Source organism: Spinacia oleracea, chromosome 5 (assembly GCF_020520425.1).
Source record: "Spinacia oleracea cultivar Varoflay chromosome 5, BTI_SOV_V1, whole genome shotgun sequence".
NCBI lineage: Eukaryota > Viridiplantae > Streptophyta > Magnoliopsida > Caryophyllales > Amaranthaceae > Spinacia > Spinacia oleracea.
The window spans coordinates 18,980,608-18,998,595 of record NC_079491.1 but is presented as its reverse complement, the minus strand read 5'-3'; the positions used below and the strand labels follow the sequence as shown (position 1 = coordinate 18,998,595).

The following is a 17,988-nucleotide window of genomic DNA, read 5'->3' as shown; positions in this document are numbered from 1 at the left end:
CTCAAAAACGCCTTATTTATTTACCCATATACCCTCCCATATGTACCTTCCTTATTTAACTTCTTTCACTACTTAACCGAGTATGCCAAACAGGAACTAGAGAGAAGAATTGCAGACTTTAGGTTTTGCTATTCTACTCCATGTGATGGTGGGGAGTATGAGGTGAGGGATAACCATATACACTTTCCAGTAAGGTTAGACACCAGGACCTATGGGTCTGAGATATGATAGGTCTCTGGAATGCCTTGCAAACATGGATTGAGGGTGATTTACAACCAGATACTACCTTAAAATTTTGTGTCTGATTACTTCAAGGGTATTGCTTATAAACTGATATATGTAGAGCGTTTGCAACCAATGCATGACCCCACTCAGTGGTCTGGATTCAGACTTCCCAACATTAACCCTCACGGCATAAAGAGAAGTGTTGGAAGACCTCCCAAACAGAGAAAGACGGGTGCAAATGAAGCAAAGAAGAGGAAGATGCACATCTCAGTTAAGTGTAGCAAATGCAAGAAAATGGGCAACAATGGCAGGACCCGCAAGTCTGGTGCTGGATCTCCCAAGGCCCCACCAAAACAGAAAACATATGTTGCTTTTACAGGGAGGAAGAGGAAAGCTGCCACAAATGGTGCAAGTACTTCCAAGGCCCCACCAAAAGGGAGGAAGTCTAAGCAAGCATGAGGCAGTGATTGTTATTTGGTGATTAATTGTTTTTGCTTATTTGTGTTGCCAGTGGATTTTTTTGTTAAGCATTAAAGCAGAAAACTACATCATAGCATATTTTGTATAACATTTATGCATATAATTCGCGCAGTGATTTTTTGTGAAGCAAATATGGAAATGCTTCCCAACGTGGGATTATATGCAAACACAATGATTTATGATTTATGGAATATGGCTTTATTTCTCATTACATGTTTTACTTCATGATTACAAATAGTAGGATAACAAATACCAACATTTTCATTTGTATTACAGATTTAACTACTTTTTGTTGTTGTTTTAGCTTTTTCTTCACTTGCTTCAGTTTTTCATGCATTAACCCCGACAATTGCTCAACCACATGAACCATGCAGGCCAAGGGTATTTATATGCAAAGAATAACCAACGACTACTTTTTCAAACAAAAAAATAGCCGTCGAACATCAAAATGGTTACTTAAAAATATGCATATTTGGCGAATTAAGTTTCAGAATAGGGGTATTCGGTGAAATAAGTTTATAGGAGTATTTGGTGAATTTAAATTTGGGCTAACGGGGCACTAACGACGCGTTAAAAGTAAAGGTATTTAGGGTATTAAGTTATGTTCCACGTAATTTATGCATTATGGATACCCAAGTGGTACTTGGTGAATTTCTTCAAAACTCAAAGGTATTTCATGAAAAACCGAAAGATAAATTGTAAGTTAATTGTATTGTTGGAAGGTTATTGGGCCGAAAAAGGTCCAAAAGAAAACCCGAGGGGTACTTGTTGAATTTCTTCAAAACTTAGGAGCATTTCATGAAAAACCCGAAAGATAAATGGGAAGTTGATTGTAACGAATAGAACTGTTCGTCAATAGATATGGATCGGTTCGATAAAAGTTTGGCTCGATCGATCTCGATTCGTTTGTAAATGAACCAAGCTTGAGCTTAAATTTAGGTTCGATAACAACTCAAACTCAAACTCAGTTGTTCAGCTCGAAAGCTCGCTAGCTCGTTAATTTAAGAATACTAATGCACATTTGGTGAGATTTTGATATGTCGTTTAATACCATTGTCCAAACTATTAATTAAATGACAAATGAGGAATAATATTTTACATAACTTGTCCAAGAAAAAAATACTATGTTAATGTTAGATTAAGAAAATTATTAATAATATTATTGTACTAGTTAGTAGAATATGGGTTATCAGTTTATCGAATCAAGTCTTTAAAAAGCTCGAAACTCGATGAATTCGTATCAAGCCTAGCTCTATAAGTATTTTTAAGCTCGAGGGAGGTTCGAGCTCGAACTCGAAAAATATTAACCAAACCAAGCTGAGTCATATTGAGTTCTGCTCGTGTCTACCCCTTAAATTGTATTGTTGGGAGGTTATTGGGCCAAAAAGATAAAAACTCGAGGGAAGTTCGAGCTCGAACTCGGAAAATATTAACCAAACCAAGCTGAGTCATATTGAATTCTGCTCGTGTCTACCCCTTAAATTGTATTGTTGGGAGGTAAAAAAAATTGGGTTATAAGATCCACTAGAAGTGGGTAGCCTTAACCGGATGTGTGGTAACAAGGAAAGCCCGAAGGCCAGTCCCGTCCCTGTCAGGGGAGATGCCAACCATCTCTCCTTTCTACGAACACAATGGTAACACCCTCTTCTATTGTATACTAAGTGTGATTTAAGCTTCTATCCCTTCGATGTGGTACAGAAAAAAAGGGAGAGAAAATGGCGCACCATCTTCATATGGGTTTCACACTTCTCTGAGTTCTCTCTATTGGAAAGAAACAATCCCACAGTACCAAATCTATTCTCAAACACAAACAATTTCAGAATTTGTGAGCTGATGGGAATTGCCAAGGTAAACAATTGGTTGTTTGGGTGCGTTTTTTGGTCGTCGTTTTGCTTAGTTTGGGGAATCTTTGGGAATTTTCCCTGACCCCTCTCTATTTCCTTGCCAAAGGTAATCCCTTTTATGATTGTTGTCAATAGTTTTTATATTTTGCAATTGAGAAATTCAATACCCTAGCGGATGTTCGGCAGGTAATCAGTTTACTGTAATTTTGCTTCAAGGAATCAATCTTTGTCAGGTCATGGTGTGCTTTCTTTGAAGAGGGACGAAATTTAAGTATGGTTGATTTGAGTTAAATGTGGGATTGCCTTATTTCTTGAGTTTTGTGAATGTCATTAAGATGGTGAATTATTGGAATTGTTTGAATGAATCAATTGATGTTCAGTAGTTGTTTGTTCGGGTTTTATTAACAATTGGACATAGAATTTCAAGGTAGGGTATCATAGTTTTAGAGCAAGTCATAGAAATGATTGATTTATGACTCGCACAATCTGATCGCTTAGGGGTACTGGCCATCTGGTTGCCAGGGAGCTTCTGCAAGTGTTTAAGACTGAAATCGGATAACTTAACCTTTCGCGTTTAGAGGCACTGGCTATCTTCTGGACAACGAGGTTCTTTAAGTGTTTAAGACTGTTTTTTTTTAGCAATTTTGAAGGGGAGTTGAGGGTAGGCTTGTAGCAAAGGAGAGGGGAAGGCTAAAATGATTTCCCATATGAATAACACAAACATGATTGAATGAAAGGGAATGCGTGCCAGATGCTCAGATATGATAGTATTTTCGAAGCACCTATTTTTCTGCTGGCAGGGAACTTCAGGCTAAGGTAAGGGTTGTTGCAGCCACTGTCTGTTGTCTTAAATGCCTGATATCAACGACTACTGCCTTGTCCGTAATCATATGAAAAAGGAAGATGGCAATGTTGTGGCTTATAGCCTTGTCCGTAAATCACATAGAAAAGGAAGGTGGTGATGGGGCTGTTGTGGCTTATAGCTTAAAGCCTTGTCCATTTTCTGTCAATGTCTTTCCAAGTTTGTAAGGATTTGGTTGGAAAGGGAAAAGGAACCTCCAAATTCTCCTCTCTAAATCCCTCATCATTCATAGTGCAAGGTTTGCTTTGCTTTGTTTTGTTTTGTTTTGTTTTGTGAACTTGGTACAGAGTTATCTCACCGGAAAGATGTTGGCTCATTCTAGGTTGTAGGAATCCAAGTAGATACAACTCTTCAGTCTTCATTCCTTTATTTGTACCAGTTAGGTGATGATATTGATCCTTAGATGGTGAAGTGCGCCGTAGGTTTAGCTGTTTGATTAGCTTGTCTTGCACATGTTTGATAGGACCTTGATTTAGAAGTCTTGCTGTTTTAGGTATCTCCTATCACAGTTACTCCTATATCCCAAGACCTATAATTTGTCTGCTGACTTATAAACTAATAGTTTTTCATTTTTAAATCAGTACTAGCAGACATTTTTGGGGAGCATGGTAGGAAGAAAGTTACTATGCTTATGATTAAATGTGAAAATGACATTTAACATCTTTTAGGTAGAAACACATTAATCATCCTAAGGGGTATGTTTCTGCTTCAATCTCAACATGCTGGGACAGGGGAAGCTGTGAAACCATTAACATTTGTGTGGGAAATTGGTGTTTAACTTTCCATTGGGTTTCTTTGCAAGGGGAAGTTGACCAAGGGCCTGGTGTTTGTAGTTGGTATCATCAGTTTATCACGCTGTAAACTTGTGGAGGTAGTTTGTTGTTCTGACTTCTGACTAATGAGATAAACTGTTGGTTCTTTCACTTGAGTTTCATGATTGAGCATAAAGCTTCCCCTTCCGATCAGTAATGGAATGCAGACCCTCTTTAATTAAGCCCACTTTTTCTGCCATGTAGTGTTTTAGGAAGTTTGCTTTGTTCGGATTTTGGTTTACTTGTTTCTGTTAAGTTAGCCTTGTTTATTCAAGTGGTCTACCGACACTGTATTTCACGCGACACTGTATTTCACGTAATGTTGAATATGCGATTAGCTGAAAGTGGTTTGGGATTTCTTTTTTTGTCTTCAGCTGCCACCCACTATGGTTTGAAGACTCCTTGGTCTACAGAGTCATGTATTATCTCTAAAACACAGGATTTCAGGTTTCTTTTTCTCTTCCTGCAAGAGGTAAGAGGTGACTTATTATCAGTGTCATGTGGCATGGTATAGTGTAGATTCTGTGTGTTTTTGTCGGGTGTGCTGGTATGTGTAGATGCGTTGTGTTTGTTGAGAGTATATACGTTGTAGGAGCACTAAGGTATGCAAGTGAGTACAAGCTAAGTGTGTGAGTTCTATTTAAGTAGTACTAATATAGTACGGAGTAGTTTTTAAAAAGCCTATTAGCTCAAATGGTAGAGCAATGTGCGATTGTACATAGATGTAGGTTCGAATCCTACATAGGTTATAATTATATACTCTGTATTTGATAGGTTAAAAGAAAAAAGAAACTATCGTGTCGCCATGAGTCAAAATTCAGCACACAAACTCTTGATTTCTGCAATCCTAAAACTACCTCCCAAACTGACCAAAAGCCTCACGAATCTGCCTTTATGGAGACAGCAGCATGGCAACCCAACATCAGTAGCCTTCTACCTGCAACAAACAACACAACATCACCAAAGAAGCATCTGTAGCATAATTTTTCAATGCTTTCTACGTTCCTTAAATATCGCACCATTTTGATTTTTACACTATTTAAACTACGACTTTGGCCAGCAATATATACGTAAGAAAAATTGTAGTTGTATAGGTCATGGTAGATTCGTATTGATTATATATTTTCGAAATATCAATTTTTTTTATAATTTTTAGGATAAATTGTTTTTTACCACCTTAAAAAACTAAAATTTGTATTTTACCATCTAAATATAAATTAAAATTTGTTTTTTACTACCTTAAAATGAAAAATAGTATGTGGAGCCACTAATTCAATTTCCATCCATTTTTTACACTCCTATGATTTTCTTTAACACTTTCACCCTTCTTTTTTTATTGCCATTGAATATTGTCAATTTTGTGAATTAATGGGATGAAAAATTATGTGAATTCATGAAAAATAAGGAAGCATGGGAAGAGAAGGAAAATAAATACATGAAATTATGGAAGAAGAGAAAATACAAAAATATTACCGCTATTGTGCCCACCCACATAATAGTTTTCATTTACTTTCCCATTTTTCAGGTGGTAAAAAATAAATTTTTAAATTTTTTTAGGTGATAGTGGTAAAAAATAATTTATCCTAATCTTTATTTATACGTAATTTGAGATATTAAGAGTCAAAATAAAGTGTTGGAGGAGTAAAAGTCAACCATGGTGCAATATATAAGGAATGGGGTATTAAATTGAGAAATCGAGGAGCAATATTATATTGTATTAATTCTGACAAGTATACAACAAGGGGTCCATAGCTCAGTGGTAGAGCAATTGACTGCAGATCAATAGGTCACCGGTTCGAACCCGGTTGGGCCCTAAAAGTGAATCTTTTTTTGGGTGTTTTTATCACTGATGAATTCCACGCTAATCAAGTACACAAATTGATACTTTTCACGCTAAAAAATTAAGTACAATTGATACATACTAACAAGTACAACTCGTAACTGTTGTATATGATGAATTATTCAAAACCATGTGAAGGCAAATGATTATTATGATATCCATTACCAATTGGCTTATCATCATCACACTTAACAACAATGTCATCACCAGGCCTAAACTCCTTAAAGTGAGCTATCCTCCCTAACTCCTCTACCTCTTCAATGACACGATCCAACCTAGCAACGGTCTCCACTAACAACGATGCAAAGGCTGCAAATGGTAATGCCTCAGCAAACTCCAAGCTTGTGATGGCAATCTTGCTCAATGTTGGCCTCAACACTCTTCTGTCAACTCCACCTTCTTTCTCTTTAGGTGTTACAGCTTCAGTAAGAGAAGCAGTCTTCTGATCTCGCTTACTCTTCCACTCAAGTAGAGCAGAAGAGTCCGTCTTCAAACTTGGTATGGTGACATTAGTTGGGGATGTGATATGAGTATCAATGGTGGGATTGAGAAAGAGACGAGGTTGAGATTTTAACGCAGTGTCAAGGTCTTGTAATGCTTCATGGAGTTGGTCTGAAAGGATTGATGGAGAGCAATGACGCCGGTTTCTTATGCTGTTTGCTAATTCTCTAACAACTTTTGAAACTTCTGCTGCAAGCCGGATGCAGGGGTCCTTGAACAATGCACGCACAGCTTTCGGTGTCTACAAGTAACCACCATTGAGATCTTAGAAAAACTTCACACAGATTTATATTACCAAAGAATAGTTTGCTGGTGATGAATCAAAAATTCAGAAGCTAGAGTAGCTGCAGTACCTGGATTTCGGTCTGCAAACAGCCATGCAAGGCAACAACAGTATAGCCAAAATGACGAAGAACTGCTCCTACTTTAACATACTGCTTCCATGGAAACCTCAGGCAGTTCCTTGATGCTCGGGGCTCCCAGCTTGCATATAATGCCTGAAACAATCAGTGTCAGGCAAACTACTCATCTTAAGTATAGTAGAATTTAACTTCTAATTAGTAATTACAGTGACTATTTGCTTAGATAAGTTCAAGAAATGAATTATAATATGCATCCTTAGTTCCTTACCATGGCCTCGTCTGCAGATTTTGAATCTAAAATTTCCTTATAGATAGGGTCGTCAGACAAATTTTCTTCTTGATCTTCTGAATTGGAGTCATTAAAGTACTGTTGAACACATGCTGCACCATTTTCATTTTGTATCACAGATTATACATACGAAAATAGAAAAAACAGACAAAATTAATTTAGAACCACGAACAAAAGGTACTTATTGTACTGACTACAGATTTTACTGATTGAAAAAGAGCCAAGAAGTTGGACTTTTATTCACATAAATTATGTGAGCCTACACCGTTTTTCCTAAATAAGGCCATGTTCTCTTCCACTTAAAAAATAATGTTCAAGAAAAGTTAGTTTTAATCAGTAACTTTATAAAACAAACACAGTGTATCAGTAAATCAGTTCAGAGAACATCAGTTGGTTAAAATTAACAGTTTAGTGAACATCAGGTGACAAGAATAAGGCCTAAGTGACATTAGGTCCATTAGAAGTGACTCAAAAGTCTTGGCACGGATTCTACCTCAAGTTGTCACGTTAACTTTACACCACTAGAAGTTGTAACTAATTATCGAGCAGCAGTTCTAATCATCTTTAATGACTTATATAAAGGATGAACACAGAAGTTAACATCAAAACATGGTTCAGTTATTAATACCAACTTGTGTAGTATTTATGGTTCAGTTAGTAATACCAGCTTAATTATGTAGTATTTCATATTTTCAGGTCTCTTTACCTTCAATAGACTTAGCAAGGCCTTCAAGTTTGGAGACAGTAGACTTGTGAAGATCTTCCCCTGACCAATGTGGAAAAACCAAGAGACTCAATAAGAGGCAGATCCCACAGCCTATGGCAATGGTATAGAGTCGTTGTTTTGCTATGTGCAGGACATCATTAACACGATAGCTAGACACCGTGATTAAGTTAAATGTCAATAAGAATATCACCACCCCATAATCATAATTCTTTTTTATGTATGGGAAAAATCTGATATATGTAGCTGATGTTCCTGCCAACACCAAAATAATCAAATATCTGTCAGTAATGTTTGTAAAAAGAAGATGTTCATAGGATTGGATTAAATGAATACTAATAACTTACCAATAAAAAAAACAGCAAATGCAATGAAGATAGCGCGAAAGACATGGCTAGATTTATTGGCAACAAACTCGATGAAAAATGCCAATGATCCGGCCAAAACTGTCCCAAGTCCTCTGTTCAATCCCTTGCACAATGTTGCCCCTACAATCATTTCACAAAATACAAAACTTAACATCTGAAAAAGAAAAATCAGATTGCTCCTTAAGTCCTTATCGATCATTCTGAGTTTCAGTTTGTTTCTGAAAACTAAAAACATGATTTCAGAAACTAGGAAAAGTAGATTTCAGTACTCAAAATTGGTTCATTATAACTCTTGAATATTGAAAAGTGGCAATAATACTGAATAGACCCTAGAAACTCAAACTGATGTGCTGTCAAGCAAGCAAAAAAACTAACCTGCAGTGAACTCGAGCACAACCACAACAGTCATGACAGCCCAAATAGCATTTTCTCCAACGTCGTTGAACAAAGGCTCCAAGAGATACAACAACGAAACAATTGTCAACGAGAAACCAACTTTGAACGCATGGATCACCCGTCTTGGATCCTCCTTACCCACTTTCCAGATTGTTCTACATACTAAACCTACAAACTTCATCATCCTCTCTTTATAAGATACCAGATTACCCTTCCCGGCATTCCAATCTTTTGTTTGGTTCAAAACCGGACCCCCTCCTTTAGCTTCCATGTTTGCAAACCCCATACACAGCTTATCAAATCAACGTATATATATTTTGTTTCCTAACAAAAAAAATATAACTAAAGTGTCTAATAGTGCTCTGCTTGGATCTTAAGTATTGTATTAAAATGAAGATTATGGGAGTCTAATATAATCTAAGGTTTACATTAATGTAATTATATAGTTATGTGGGTGGCTAGTGTTTTCTGGAGTTTTAATGAGTGTCACAAAGTTTAAAACATTAAGAGGGGTTGGTGTTGTTGCTACTTTATGTGAACTAAAGGGTGATAATAATGCTTCTTTACTCTGATATTCACATGATTTCCATTAAAAGTATGGCCTGATTTGAAAGGTGCTTAAACCTGGGTGGTTGCTTTCAGTAGATAGTTTTAGGAAAGTCAAATGTCAGAAGAAAACAAATTTTGTTCCACCCAACTGCTAGAAGAATACTATTGTACATTAAATTCGTGTACGGTCTAATCGTTGAGTCGGGTTAGTTTCGATGTGAGTCCAAATCAAACTATTTGATCAGTACGCGTTTTAGGTTAAGTCGCCCAAACTAAGTATTCCGGTTTCTGCCTATTTTGGTTTCTTCTTTTTTCTGAACACATTCATGCATTTTCAACCTCTCCTTCGTCCTCCCTTCCCAGAATTCATAGCATGAAATCATGAATGCTGCAACAGATTGAGATTTTCATTCCATTTTGTTGAAACATTCATTACAAACGTTAGCATTAAGGCCTTTTACTCGTAATTCAGTATGTAAGCCAAAGCAGTTGCAGATGAATGCAACCTCTAATACCATAAGCAAATGTCACCTAGGCTTGTCATAAACAATAAACTCAAAAGACTTGGATTGATTTCTGGGTTGGTATACTACTACAATTTACAACGATTATTTTTAGTCACAAAAACAATACAGCATTGCTATTGGAAAAATAAATACCATGGCCGAACAATTGGAAAATTTTCGAGGGCAATGAACAAAGGCAATAACCACGCATGAGACTAAAACAGTAAAAAAATTCCGCAATTAACCATGAGAGCATTAACATAAACTTTCCCTTCTTAAGAGGGTTCTGTAATATATACCATGTATATCAAGTTTAAGTATAGTTAGACAACTGTTAAGCCATGTCGAAACATCTTCCCAGTGACTTATTTCATAGCATTTCATGCTTCAATATTTTGAAAACAGAAGCACATAAACAGTTTTTGTTCCATCCCCCCTCCTATATATATACAAGTTTTCCTGCAGATTGGAATCACCTGTACAAGTTCTTCGCCACAAACTGTGAGAATGTGTCTATGAGTTGGCACCAAACACACGTATCCTTTGTTCAATGGGACACCGGCAACAGGGGCAAGTCTCTTTACCCTTGTTTCCATAATCTTCGGCACAGTTAGCACACATTACTTGATGCGCACAAGGAAGGAAAACAACAGAGACTTCCTCTTTCACACAAACCAAGCACTCTCTCTCTGAGTCTGACTCTGACTCTGACCCTTTGTTGTCGGGTTCATCCAATTCCCGGAGAAGTCTTGCAATAGTTTCCCCTTGATATTTTGTAGCAAAAGCATCAGATGAATCATGATGTGGCTCAATCAGATTTGCACTTGTTTTAAGGCGTGACAGTTCTTGCTCAAGCCTCTGGAGATCATCCTTGTGACGCTGGAAGTCTATATCTATCCTTAAGCGCAAGGCTTCAAGCTTTCTCTTGTTGTTTACCTCTGTTGCTTCCTTTGAACGCCTTTCTTCCTCCACCTGAGTCACCGCAACATCCTTTTCCTTCACTTCCCTCTTCCACTTTGCCTGTCATCATATACTTGATTTAGTACTTAGATATTTGAGCTAACTCCATCTGGAACAACAAACACCCAGCTAGAGGAGAAACAGTGAAGCTAATGTAGGAGGCATGAATTATCTGCCTTATTTTTCTTGCCTTTCTTTTTAAATTCTCCTTTTTTTCTTTTTTGGGGCGAGGGGAAGGGGGCAGACAGAAATTTAGACCCAAAATATCAAGCAACTAGCCAAAACAAGGACAAACAGGAACACAATAATAGAAAATAAAGCACATCTACACAGCATTGAACCCAGAAGTGCATTACAGCGTTAGATTAGATGCAGTCTTCGTACAATTGCTTCGCTCAGAGTTGGATCCAGTGAAAATGTTCACTTAAAACTTGATAAACATCCAATTTACGTATAATCACAAGACCAAGTACAGAAAACAAAACATTGACCTCCAGAAAGATAATGATATCATACCAATAATATGGCAGGGGAAAATGTGTGTGCTTTTTTAATTGATCTAAAATGCATTCTATGGGAGAAAATACCGCAGAGATACAGTAGCTACATTGTCTAACTGTTCCATTAAATTGTCAAATGAACAAATTCCTTTACAATAGCTAATGTCAACATTCATCATAGACCAATGAATGTACATCTGTATCAACTTTTATTAGTGAAGCAAAAGCCCAGGAAATTTCAGAACCATTAAAAACTTAATTAGTTTAAAAAATCACAACAAAAATGAGTGCAAGAGGAAAAGCTTGCAAAATAACTATTATAATAGAGTAAAAGCTTCTTCCGAAAAATCAGACATCTTTCCTCTATTTCCTCATTTTTGGTTGATTAAGAGTAAATCAGAGACCATTGTTTTATAAGGTTCAGTTCACGTTTAAGTACACAGCGTGGATACCAAATTAGCTTCCTAGCAGCATCCACATAATATAAAGAGCATAGTAGAACAAATCCTTCCCCTCATGTCTGAAGCATGCAGGATTAAATTTTCCCATAGAATTGACCACACTATCTCCTATTCACATTTTGAACAGTCCAGTACCAATTTCTCCCCCCTAGTTGATCACATCCTATTAGTTCCTTGACTGATTTCTCTACAGATTCCTGTAGAGGACAGAAGTGGTAAGGCAGGGAATCCGTTAAGGTTAAAAGAACCCTGAAATTCATTCACAAACGGTTGACTATGCTCGTGCAAATAGTAGCAATAGACTACATATGGTTTCTCAATTCCCTAAACATTTGAAGAATCCTCAAATTCTGGCATAAATTGGCTTTCAAAAAAGTCCTTTTCCAGGAATATTTGGAGAAGTTTTTAATAACTACTGCATTCTAATGTAGGATAAATGTGCTTCTTGGGGTTCTCTGAGTTAGGATCAATACAGTTACAGTCACGCAAGCCAAAAAAGAAAATGTTCTAAAGTATATGTTAATGATGATGTATAATAAAAAACCTATCTCATACACCCAAAATAAATTTCTTAAATCCCGCGGCTGATGTCTCCTATTTTGGTAATATCCAGATACGATTTTTCCTTAGAAACTAATGTTTTAATGACTATCAATCATTCTCCCATTCCTCTAGTTTTCCTAGAGAAAACAGAAAGAAAAAGAAAAAAAAAATACTACATTAACTTGTTGGTTTTTCACTTTTGGAAAAGCATAAACAATCTTTGAAATAGTCAACTTTGGATATAAGGGGTAAAAGTTACTTATTTTACCACAATAAGTTCAGTTTTAGAAAATCTATTTATATCAATCATTACCCGCTGTTTCACAGTATTGATTTTTTTTTTTTACGGGTTCACACTTCACAGTATTGATTTAAATGCTTAACAATTGTCCCCAAAAGGCACGTCCTTTTTAAACTCAGATAATGTAGTTACCATATACTTCTTCCGCCTCCCAATAAGTGTTATTTTAGAACATAACATATGGAATACAGATACTAATTAATGACATTTAATCTCTATTGTAGAAGCCAACACTTGAAGAGTTTGATATTCACCTGAAATACCTACAATTCCCTTCCTTTTTATGCACTCTTTTAATATGTAAAATTCAATGGATATTATCATCTTATGAGTTATCATACATGTTTAAAATTGAAGAACGAATCACATGCACTTAAATCTAGTATCTTTAAAAGAGAGCAACATGTGCGTTTTAAATTTAATAAGGATGCAATATGGAGTAAAATAAATGTATTAGTTAATAAGACAAGGGTATAGTAGTAAGTTAGTAACTAGGAAAGCATATTCAATTAATTATTTTGCTACAACAAAGACAAAGAAAAAAATGTTTCTAAGAGGTATTAGTATTATGTTTTCAAACAAGGATATCTCAGTAAGTTTAGGAAATATTAGATATCATACCTTATTTCCTTAATTTACGAGCAAAACCCTAAAAAGGGACTAATTAACTAATTCTGAAAAGCAGAAACTGAGAAAGTAGGGTACGCAGAGTTGTCACTCTACTACTCCTTTATACTACCTCTATTTATAAATAGTTGCACCAAAATGATACCCAACACTAGATTTGGGCAAACCAACACAACAAAGTATCTTTGCCCAAAACCTGATAAACTAGCTAACTAACTTTCCTAATGGATAATTGTCTTGCTAGAATGTCAAACATCTCAAGCTCCACCTACCCCTTTCCTATAATAAATAAGAGAAAATTAAAATGACAAAGAGCGAACACACAGAAAACCTTGAAGAACAGAGAACACTATGCACATTTGTGAACCTTCCACGTGTAGACCTTCAGATGTTAACAGGACATGATGTAAGGCAGGAAAGTTATGAATATGGCTTCAAAATTCATAAAGCAACAGTTATTAGCGGAAGAGTTCCTTCCTATGATACTTAAATATAAACTTGCCAAGGGTTATCTATACACAGTATTACCAAGCAAGCTCAATTTTGAGTAAACTGAGAAAACTGAAAAGGGAGCACCGTCCAGGCGTCCAAGGTCAGTAAGCCTTCGATTTACAGAAATTTTACTACTCTAAAACCAAAACAAAATAGTGACATAGAATGAGAAATTTCATTGCATGAAAAAGTACCATTGCCAGATCCACGTCAAATAAAGAAGTCTAAATTACCTTGGGAAGATCGTTAAGAGAATCTAAATAGGCATGGAAAAAGCTGATCACAGTAACAGCTGTTCACTGAAAGAGTATTTGCGGCAGAAATGGGCAGGGAAATAAATGTACACATACAAACAGAACATCACAAGAATATATGCAATGATTACATGTAGACACACCTCAGCTTCCTTTTGAGATGCAAGAATCTGCAGAAACTGCTGTTGCAAGTCAGCAATCTTCTGTTTTTCAGCAGCAATTTCCTCCTGAATCTTCATTTTTTGTTTCTCCCACGCCAGGAGTCTTTTCAAACACTTCTTCTCTCGCTTTGCAACCTCCAAACAAGTCGTGACTGACTCTGATGCACTCAACTTAGAAGCCTCCATTTCAGCTCTAATTTCAGCATTCTCAACCTCAAGCTGTCGAACAGCTGCATTTGCACGGTCAACCTCACCGCTAGCCTTCCTTAGTGCATTCTCCATTTCAGATAACCTCTTCATGGTTGAATCTTCCAGGGTCTGCTTACCCTTTTTCACCCTCTGAGTCTCCTCCCTCTCGGTTCTTAATATCTTAAGTTCTGTCAAATCACTGCTAAGCTTTCTGGCAGCTTGCATTGCCTTCTGGTGAGCCCATTCTTTACGCTCATTTACCTGCTTCTCTAGATCCTTCACATGATGCAACAAAGTTAAAGTAATCTCATCTTTCTGATCCTCCGTAACACTCTCTAATTTCTCATCAAGATTCAAATCTCGAAATTTACTCAACCAAGAGTTCACAATGTCTTGGTTGTTATCATTAGATTCCACATACGGCTCACTTGGCACATCAACAGCTGGTACAGTTTCTTTTGATGAATCCCCACTAACTGCAGGGCTGGTACAAGGTTGAGGTTGAGTCTGTAGCTTCTGTTTAGAGCGGAACCCAGCAGCAAAGGCTGCAACATTCCTCTTCAACAAGGACTTCATCGAAGGATTGAGATTAAACCTCTTAGCACAATCGATATCTCTCTGGATGCTCGCTTCTGAATACGAGAAAGGTCCACCAAACCCATTGATAGGAAGCTCTGAATCAGGTCCATTTCCAAAACCCCAGCCCCCATGGAATTTACACAAGCCAGGGGTGACACTAACTCCATGGCCAGAGGGGTTGGTACTAACACTTTCAGAATTGCTCACTGCATTACTACCACACACATTACTAGGTGAGGAAAGCATAGGAATTTCAATAGTACTCGCCCGACCCACATGGAGATCACTCATAAGTAGGCACCACATTGCATCCCCTCGACTCAAATTGGGGCGAACTTGCTGCAACAAACAAACCATACCCGCAAGGGAATACTCCTCCAAATGCGTCAAATCCGTAAAAATAAGCCCGGACTGCTCAGGAACCCCATCATTTCCACAACACCCACTATTCAAATAAGCCAATGAATTATGCAAGATATTAGTCAAGACATCCATACTCCCATAGCAATGCCCATTCTTCAACACCCCTTTCAACGCAACCTCCTCATCATACCCTAAAGCAATAAGCTTTGAAACCGCCTCGTTATACAAAAACTCCAATTGCTTCAACAAAATTTCCTCTAATTGTTCCTCAGTACAATACCCCCATCCACAATCATCAAAACTAGGGTTCTGGGTATTACTAGAATTTGGATTAGTATTAGTATTATTATTATTATTATTAGGGTTTGAAACATTATCTTGCATAGAATCATTAAAACCCATGTTATATGCCCATGATTTAAACCCAGATTCAAGCATAGATTTAGCTAATGCTGAAGTTCTTTCACTAAAAACACTCTCAATAAAAACATTTTGTTGATGATGAAGATTATCAACATATGTGTTTGTGGGTTTCATCGATCGTGATCTTCTACTCGTTCTAATGTGCTTTTCCCTCACAGTACAACCCATTTTTTCAACAGAAGATTACTATTTAGAAAAAGAAAAACCCCACTATTTGGACTGAACTAAAAAGGGGCAAAAACTATAAAGACTCAATAAAAAAGAAGAAAGATACAATTTGTTTTTGCAATTTCTTCTAATTTGATGCAAGATTGAATGTGAATTAGAGGGAATCAAATAAAAGATAAATAAAGTTTGGAGAAATGCAATTGAAGGGGAACGAAAAAACTCACAGGTGAGAGGATCGTCAACTATTTCTATGGTCCGATGTTGTATGAAGCTGCGCATGGACAAACCCCGCAGAGCAGAACGATCATTTTCACAAATTAAGGGCCAAAATGCCAAATACATCCTCCGTATACACTAGCTGCCAAAATTACTGAATATTACTCCCTCCGTCCCAAAATTATTATCCTATTTTCTAAATCGGACGTTCTAAAATTATAGTCATGTTTCTAATTTTGGCTACTAAGGTCTCCACTTTCTCAGGTACTAATTAAAAATACGGATTTTTCATGAAATACCCCTCAATTTTCACGAAATTCACCAAATGCCCCCCAACTTTCAGAAATTCACCAAATGCCCCTCACCTTTAATATAATACCCAAACTACCCTTACTAATGACACGCCGTTAGTCCGCCGTTAGCCTACTTTTCTAATTCACCAAATGCCCCTACAATGTAACTTATTTCACCAAATACCCCTATTTTAAAATATAATTCACCAAATGCCCAAATGTAAAAATTACATTTTTAAAGCCCAACGGCTAGTTTTTGGGCATGTGTATGTCGGCCGAAAAGAAGGAACAGTCCTTGTCGGCTGGTGTTATGGGGGAGGAAATTGATGAAGCAGGTTCTCCGTGCTAATTTATTGGTGGCGTTTCTGTGATTTCTCCGGCTAACAATTGTCCATTGGTTGGGGTTGGGGTTTGGTTGGGGTTGGGTTCTCTCTCTCCATTTTTTTAAAGACAAGTGAGAGTCTTTTTATTATTAGATGTGAATACAACATTAGTTTACACCATAACTGAGCTTAATCATAGTTTGGGGAAGTTGATGTCAAAAATCCGTAGCTCTAGCGACAACCACATGTCCATAATAGGACTAGACATCGAAAGACACTACTGTCAAGATGACACCAAACACCAACTTGCTGAAAAAGTTGCCATAGTGAAGCTGTTTTTCTTCGACAATTGCTTGATTATCCAGTTGTTGCGGATTAATAAACCTATTTGTTCACTGGCTTAGTTCTTCCAAAGACAAGAGCTTACCTTTGTTGCTGTTAAAATGAACAACTGTCTTAAAGCGTTGAACAGAGATTATGGGATTCAATGCAGGAATGCTTTTGATTTGCGTGAATTGGTTGTAACTGTTAAACAGGATAAAAAACAGACCAATGAAAAGTTCAAAATATTTGGATTGCAATATTTGACGAATCTATTTACACCGGGTAAAGAATTGTTTTTGTACGTGCTTAAAGGTCCTGCAGCACCTCTAGGAAGTTGGGGTGCTACTATGTTGTCTTTACAACAAATTGAAGCAGCTACTCGTGATGCTTACTTGTGTTGCCTTGTTGCGTATTTCTCTTGTTAAATACTCCATATTTGGGAACTAAACTGCTTCCTCGTGAAATTGTAATCAATCTAGCATTTCTGCTACTAATATTTTCAGATGTGTCAGAAATAAAGTGTACTAAAAATATCAGCAACAGATTAAGCATATTCAACACACAAAAAAACATCATTTATCAAACTAGATTAAGCATATTCACCATTCAAAAACATCATAATGATCATATTCACCATTCAAAAATAACTTCATATAGTGACAGATATACTGAAACAATATGTAGTATTGATCAAAAACATCATATTTAAGCATATTCGCCATTGTTGCTTGGATCACACTTGTAGTATACCCTTTGTGGAATGAGTGTTGTATCGGAGCTACGAATGACAAATTTTCTCCCACGATAACAGATTTTATTTGGGACTCTAACATATGTGGACTCATTATGTGTGGATGATGATTTTGAATGATAACTCATGACACAAAATGAGATGAAATTACAACAAAACAATTTGGTGACTAAATAAACACTCAGAACAGGGTTATTTATACTAAAACAATAAGCTACGGCTATTTTTCAATCCCAAAAAACTAGCCGTTGGGCTTTAAAAAGGTAATTTTTACATTTGGGCATTTGGTGAATTATATTTTA

General features: G+C 36.7%; 2 protein-coding genes and 2 non-coding genes across 4 annotated transcripts; 1 reads left to right on the top strand and 3 right to left on the bottom strand.

Annotated features, from left to right (window-relative positions):
- Window positions 1-2,205: 2,205 nt before the first annotated feature.
- Window positions 2,206-2,335, bottom strand: LOC130462301 (U6atac minor spliceosomal RNA). Its single transcript, XR_008922397.1, has one exon. It is a non-coding gene; the product is annotated as a U6atac minor spliceosomal RNA (small nuclear RNA).
- Window positions 2,336-5,965: 3,630 nt separating this feature from the next.
- TRNAC-GCA (transfer RNA cysteine (anticodon GCA)) lies at window positions 5,966-6,037 on the top strand. Its single transcript has one exon. It is a non-coding gene; the product is annotated as a tRNA-Cys (tRNA).
- A 56-nt stretch (window positions 6,038-6,093) lies between these two features.
- On the bottom strand, window positions 6,094-9,200 carry LOC110793708 (aluminum-activated malate transporter 12). Its single transcript, XM_021998612.2, has 6 exons — window positions 8,683-9,200; window positions 8,287-8,427; window positions 7,922-8,194; window positions 7,195-7,307; window positions 6,918-7,061; window positions 6,094-6,805 (listed from the first exon to the last, which is right to left on the bottom strand). The coding sequence occupies exons 1-6, from the start codon at window positions 8,987-8,989 to the stop codon at window positions 6,182-6,184; spliced, it is 1,602 nt and encodes a 533-aa protein (XP_021854304.2). The 5' UTR covers window positions 8,990-9,200; the 3' UTR covers window positions 6,094-6,181.
- An 813-nt stretch (window positions 9,201-10,013) lies between these two features.
- Window positions 10,014-16,105, bottom strand: LOC110793707 (MND1-interacting protein 1). The gene is made up of 2 exons (XM_021998611.2): window positions 14,040-16,105; window positions 10,014-10,778 (listed from the first exon to the last, which is right to left on the bottom strand). Exons 1-2 carry the CDS (start codon window positions 15,777-15,779, stop codon window positions 10,272-10,274), a joined length of 2,247 nt encoding a protein of 748 aa, XP_021854303.2. The 5' UTR covers window positions 15,780-16,105; the 3' UTR covers window positions 10,014-10,271.
- Between the last annotated feature and the right edge of the window lie 1,883 nt (window positions 16,106-17,988).